The 6,351-nt window shown below is 41.1% G+C and overlaps 1 protein-coding gene across 1 annotated transcript; it reads right to left on the bottom strand.

Moving 5' to 3' along the window:
- Positions 1 to 3,566: 3,566 nt before the first annotated feature.
- Positions 3,567 to 5,148, bottom strand: LOC148564340 (uncharacterized). The gene is made up of 3 exons (XM_088487025.1): positions 4,845 to 5,148; positions 4,463 to 4,613; positions 3,567 to 3,906 (listed from the first exon to the last, which is right to left on the bottom strand). Exons 1-3 carry the CDS (start codon positions 5,146 to 5,148, stop codon positions 3,567 to 3,569), a joined length of 795 nt encoding a protein of 264 aa, XP_088343151.1.
- Positions 5,149 to 6,351: the final 1,203 nt, after the last annotated feature.

The following is a 6,351-nucleotide window of genomic DNA, read 5'->3' as shown; positions in this document are numbered from 1 at the left end:
GTCTAATTGAGACTAATCTTCATTGATATTTTTGAAATTAATTGTATATTCTCTTCTTTTTATCCTATTTTGTTTTTAGTTGCTTGGGGACAAGCAACAATTTAAGTTTGGTGTTGTGATGAGCGGATAATTTATACCATTTTTGGCATTATTTTTACATAGTTTTTAGAATATTTTAGTTAGTTTTTATTATTTTTTTATTAAAAATCACATTTATGTACTTTATTATGAGTTTGTGTATTTTTCTGTGATTTCAGGTATTTTTTGGCTGAAATTGAGGGACCTGAGCAAAAATCTGATTCAGAGGCTGAAAAAGGACTGCAGGTGCTGTTGGATTCTGACCTCCCTGCACTCGAAGTAGATTTTCTGGAGCTAGAAAGCTCAATTGATGCTCTCTCAATTGCGTTGGAAAGTAGACATTCTGGGCTTTCCAGCAATATATAATAGTCCATACTTTGTCCGAGATTTGATGGCCCAAACTGGCGTTCAAAGTCAGCCCAAGAAATTCTGGCGTAAAACGCCCAAACTGGCACCAGAATTGGAGTTAAACACCTAAACTGGCACCAAAGCTGGCGTTTAACTCCAGAAACAGCCCAAGCACAAAAAAGCTTTAATGCTCAGCCCAAGCACATACCAAGTGGGCCCTAGAAGTTGATTTCTGCACTATCTGCACTTAGTTACTCATTTTCTATAAACCCTAGTTACTAGTTTAGTATAAAAACTACTTTTAGAGGTTTATTTCACATCTTTTGATCATATGATGTAACTTTTATGTTCTGAGACCTCCATGGGAGGCTGGCCACTTGGCCATGTCTACCCTATTTTCACTTATGTATTTTCAATGGTAGAGTTTCTACACCCCATAGATTAAGGTGTGGAGCTCTGCTGTTCTTCATGAATTAATGCAAGTACTATTGTTCTTCTATTCAATTCAAGCTTATTCTTATTCTAAGATATTCACTCGCACCTCAACCTGATGAATGTGATGATCCGTGACACTCATCATTATTCTCACTTATGAACGCGTGCCTGACAACCACTTCCGTTCTATCTGCAATAGCTTGAGTGTGTATCTCTTAGCCTCCTGGTTCACGATGCATGGTTGCCTCTCCTGACAATAGAGCCTTCCATTCCGTGAGATCAGAGTCTTCGTGGTATAGGCTAGAACCATTGGTAGCATTCTTGGGATCCAGAAAGTCTAAACCTTGTCTGTGGTATTCCGAGTAGGATCTGGGAAGGGATGACAGTGACGAGCTTCAAACCTGCGAATGTGGGGCGCAAGTGACAGTGCACAAAAGGACAATGGTCCTATTCTGACGCTAGCGGGAACCGACAGATGATTAGCCCTGCGGTGACAGCGCAGGTGGATTTGTTTTCATCTGAAAGGATCATACAGCTTGCCATGGAAGGAGGTACGCATGGTTGGAAGAAGGCAGTAGGAAAGTAGAAGTTCAGAAGCAACAAAACATCTCCATACGCTTATCTGAAATTTCTACCAATGAATTACATAAGTATTTCTATGTTATTTTATGTTTTATTTATATTTTAATTATCAAAACCTCATAACCAATTTAATCCGCCTGGCTGAGATTTACAAGATGACCATAGCTTGCTTCAAGCTGACAATCTCCATGGGATCAACCCTTACTCACATAAGGTATTACTTGGACGACCCAGTGCACTTGCTGGTTAGTTGCATCAGAGTTGTGAAGAAGTGTTAAGATCACTAATTCGCCATACCAAGTTTTTGAATCACAATTTCGTGCACCAGTAACAAACTAACCCATCAAAGCAAGAGCTAACTCAAATTTCAACACCCATGGAAAATGGCAAAGAAAAAGAAGAAAGAAAGCAAATAAATAAGAGTAAATTTAACAAAGTGCAACTAAAAGAAATAAGAGAGAGTAAATAAATGCAACTAAGGAGAAAAGAAATAAAGCAAAGACAAAGAGAAGGAGGAAGAGTATGACCTTGAGAGGAGAAAGATAAGGTAAGGTGCAAGTGAGAAAAAGGGAAAGAAAGAAGATGAGAGAGAAAGTGGGACCGCCAAAAGTGGTGGTCGCCGGTGGGTGAAGTCAACGGTGGTAGTGGGTGAGAGAAATGGTGAAGAGGAAAGGAAGAAGAAAGGAGGAAGAGAGGAAGAAGAGAGTGGAAGAGGGGAATTTAAAACAAAATATGAAATAGGGCGCGCTTGTTCATTACCTGCGTCCGGAAAGTGACGCGTGCGCACATGCCACGCGTACGCGTGAAGGGACAGAAAAGAAGAGGGGCGCGTGAGCGCCAACCACACGTACGCGTGGGTTGGTAGACAGGTAAGGGACGCGTACGCGTCATAGCACGCGCACACGTGGAGACAACTGCACGCTTCGCGCAGTGCTTGCGCAATGCTCGCGCAACTCTCAGGTGTCATGTACTAGGGGAGGCATGTAAGGCGACCGACGCGTACTTGTCATGTGCGCGCACGCGTGGGTGGGCAAGAAAGCAAGATGACTCGTGTACGTGCTACACGCGTACGTGTGGGTAGGAGTTGCGCATTGCGCACAGTGTTCGCTCGATGTTCGCGCAACTCTCAGGAAAATGTACCAAGAGTGGCACGCAGAGCGACCGACGCATACGCGTCATAAGCGCGCACGCGTGGATAAGCATGCGGGACAGGCGATGCGTGGGCGTGCCTCACGCATACGCGTGGGTAGGCATTTGCACGTTTCGCGCAGTGCTTGCACAATGCTCGCGCAACTCTCGGGAAAATGTACCAAAGTTGCAAAAACGCAAGCGATGCGTACGCATCCTGCACGCTTAAGCGTGGACCCCTTTTTTTTTCCACATAGAGAAAAGCATTTTTAACACATTCTTGGCAGGTGTTCAAGTTAGATAGTCCAGAAAACACTCAAAAATTCATTCACTACTCAAAATAAAGCATTTTCTCTAACCTTATCAATTTATCCATACCAAGATTAATGAAATCTACATGAATATCATAACAATTCAACAAAATCAACAAAAGCTAGCATACCTAAGCAAACTCAACAACACCAAGAAATCACAAAATTCACAAGAATCTAAAGCTAGAAGCAAGAAAGTATACACAAGGAAGATCTTACCATGGTGGGGTGTCTCCCACCAAGAACTTTTCTTTAACATCCTTAAGTTGGACGGTCATGCGCTTAAGCTTCCTCTCCTTTTGGTGCATCCTCAAGCAGGAGCACCTCTACTTCCCTTGGTGATTTGTAGCCATGATACTTCTTCACTCTATGTCCATTCACCTTGAAAGTTGTATCACTTTGAAGGTCAAATAATTCCACCACTCCATAGGGCTTTACCTCCTTCACCTTAAAGGGTCCTTCCCATTTTGAACGGAGCTTTCCAGGCATGAATCTGAGCCTCGAGTTGTAGAGGAGAACTTCGTCACCTTCTTGAAAATCCTTCTTTCGGATATGGTGATCATGAAATGCCTTAGTCTTTTCCTTGTAGATTCGAGCATTCTCATATGCCTCCATCCTAAGACACTCAAGTTCCTCTAGTTGCAATTTTCTGGCTATACCCGCCTTGGTGATGTCCATGTTACACTACTTGACCGCCCAATAGGTCTTATGCTCAATCTCCACCGGAAGGTGGCATGCCTTGCCATAGACAATCCGAAAGGGACTCATCCCTAACGGGGTCTTATAGGCCGTCCTATATGCCCATAGTGCATCTCCCAACCGAGAGCTCCAGTCTTTCCTTTGTGGATTCACCACTTTCTCCAAAATTTGCTTAATCTCCCGGTTGGACACCTCCGCTTGCCCATTTGTTTGGGGGTGATAGGCAGTTGAAACCTTATGTAGTATCCCATAGCGCTTGAGCAGTGCTTCTACCTTCCTATTACAAAAGTGGGAACCTTGGTCGCTCACGATTGCTCGTGGCAACCTATAGCGGCACACAATATTATTTCTAATGAAAGAAATTAGGCATTAGCGTCATCAAGGCGGGTAGGTATCGCTTTCAACCACTTTGATACGTAGTCAACCGCCAACAGAATATATAGATACCCACTTGAGTTGAGAAATGGCCCTCTAAAGTCTATGCCCATACATCAAATATTTCACAGAACAACATTGGTTGTTGAGGCATTTCATCCTTTTGGGATGCATTTCCCAACTTCTGACATTGATGACACGACACACAGAATTGGTTAGCATCCTTGAATAAGGTTGGCCACCAGAATCCACAATCCAAAACCTTTTAAGCCGTCCGTTGTGGGCCAAAGTGGCCGCCACACTCGGATGAATGACAAGCTTCAAGAATGGGTTGGATTTCAGATTCTGGGACACAACTTCGAATTACTTGGTCTACTCTCCTCTTCCACAAGTAAGGGTCATCCCAAATGTAATATTTGGAATCACTCCTCAACTTGTCCCTTTAATGTTTAGAAAAGTTAGGAGGGAAGATCTTAGCAACCAAGTAGTTCTCCATAGGTGCAAACCAAGGAAAACTATCCGAAACAGCATGCAAACTATCCAAAGGGAATGAGTCATCGATCAGAAATGGGTCATATTTAAGATTTTCAAGGCGGCTTAAATGACCTGCAACCAAATTTTTAGACCCACTTCGATCCCTAATCTCAATGTCGAACTCTTGCAAGAGCAAGATCCAATGTATGAGCCTAGGTTTCGACTCATTCTTTGTCAACAAATACTTCAAAGCTGCATGATCTGTATATACCACTATTTTGAACCCTAGAAAATAAAATCTGATTTTATCTAGTGCATGAACAATAGCTAGGAGCTCTTTCTCCGTAGTGGTATAGTTGGATTGTGCCGCATCCAATGTTTTTAAGGAATAAGCAATGATATAGGGGAGCTTACCATCGCGCTGTGCAAGCGTGGCACCTACGACATGATTTAACGTGTCGCACATTATCTCGAATGGTTGCGTCCAATTAGGGCCCCTCACAATTGGTGCCATGGTAAGAGATTTTCTTAACTCCTCAAATGCATCCGCACAAGCACTATTGAACTTAAAGTCCACGTCCTTTTCGAGAAGGCGCGACAATGGCAATGCAATTTTGCTAAAATTCTTGATAAAGCGCCTATAGAATCCTGCATGCCTAAAAAAGGAATGGACCTCCCTCACAGATGAGGGAAGGTAAACTAGTAATAACATCGACATTGGTCGGGTCCACAGAAATGCCCTTATCAGAGACTACGTGTCCTAACACTATGCCTTGTCTCACCATGAAGTGGCATTTCTCAAAATTTAGGACAAGGTTAGTGTCATATCTCTTCATATTTTAACCACTAATTTTGTTCATTATGTGCCATATCTCTTCTATGATTGTAATCTTGGTTTTTTTTTTATTCTTTATTTCCAATGATTGATGTTTTGAATTGCATTGAGCATGATTGAGGCCATCTTTGTTTAAAAGCTTACTTTTCCCCTATAGCCTACCCTTTGCATTCACCATTGTTAACCCCTTTGAGCTTTATTTATCCCATTGTTCTTGATTTTAGCACATCACAATCTTAAGTGAAAAACCATGATTTACCTTGGATTATATCCTTGATTAGCTTAGGTTGAAGAAGTGTGTTTCATTTAAGTGTGGGAGAATCTTTTGGAAAACTTTGGTAGTAAAAGAAAATGTTTAATTCGGATATTCATTGAAAATTGTGGAAAATAGGAACATTCATGTATGAAATACTTAACCATATGCAATTCTAAATTGAAAAAAAAAAACTCCTCATCATAAAAAGGGCGCAAAGGCACCCTAGAGAGTAAACAAATGAATAAAGGAATTGCATATGTGATGTTTTTGTGAGAAAAGCATACATGGGTGCTAGTGAATAGAAAATGATGGAAGGTTAGGATTACATTTTATTTTGATTTGGTTGATACGGGTTGATGTGGAGACTTAAACTAATCAAGGATTCAATTGCATTTAATCCACTTGGCCATATCTATCCCACCTTACCCTAACCCCATTACAACCATATGAAGCCCTCATAATAATTGCGTTCATGCATCACTTGTTTATTGATTGTTAGATCAAAAACAAATCCTTGAAAGCATGATTGGAAGGAGACTTGAGTGAATTGACCCTAAACACCGAGTGCTTAGAGTGTATACACACCTAGTGAGGGTTCAATTACTCAATTCTATATTTGCACTTCTCCTATCATGCATTCTTGCAAGTGCCTAATTTTGATGAGTTAAATCAATTCTTTAGATTTTGTTGTATTAAACTAATTCTTTGCTTAGCTCTATACATATATGCTTGCTTGGAATTTGATTGTTTGTTTTCACCAAATCAATAGGACATTATAGATAAATAGATATATATAGTATATATACACTTGCATGCATATAGATAGTAGC

The sequence above is a fragment of the Arachis ipaensis genome, chromosome B5, assembly GCF_059453495.1.
Source record: "Arachis ipaensis isolate K30076 ecotype BB chromosome B5, ASM5945349v1, whole genome shotgun sequence".
In the NCBI taxonomy this organism is placed as follows: Eukaryota; Viridiplantae; Streptophyta; class Magnoliopsida; order Fabales; family Fabaceae; genus Arachis; species Arachis ipaensis.
Note: the sequence above shows the minus strand (reverse complement) of the source record. Positions and strands in the feature narration are given on the sequence as shown.

Coding starts and splice junctions, on each gene's coding strand:
- LOC148564340 (XM_088487025.1), bottom strand. CDS start 5,148: ATGTCGATGTTATTACTAGTTTACCTTCCCTCATCTGTGAGGGAGGTC. Junction 4,614..4,844: donor CACGCTTGCACAGCGCGATG/GTAAGCTCCCCT, acceptor TGCTCTTGCAAG/AGTTCGACATTGAGATTAGG. Junction 3,907..4,462: donor GTTTCGGATAGTTTTCCTTG/GTTTGCACCTAT, acceptor GTGCCGCTATAG/GTTGCCACGAGCAATCGTGA.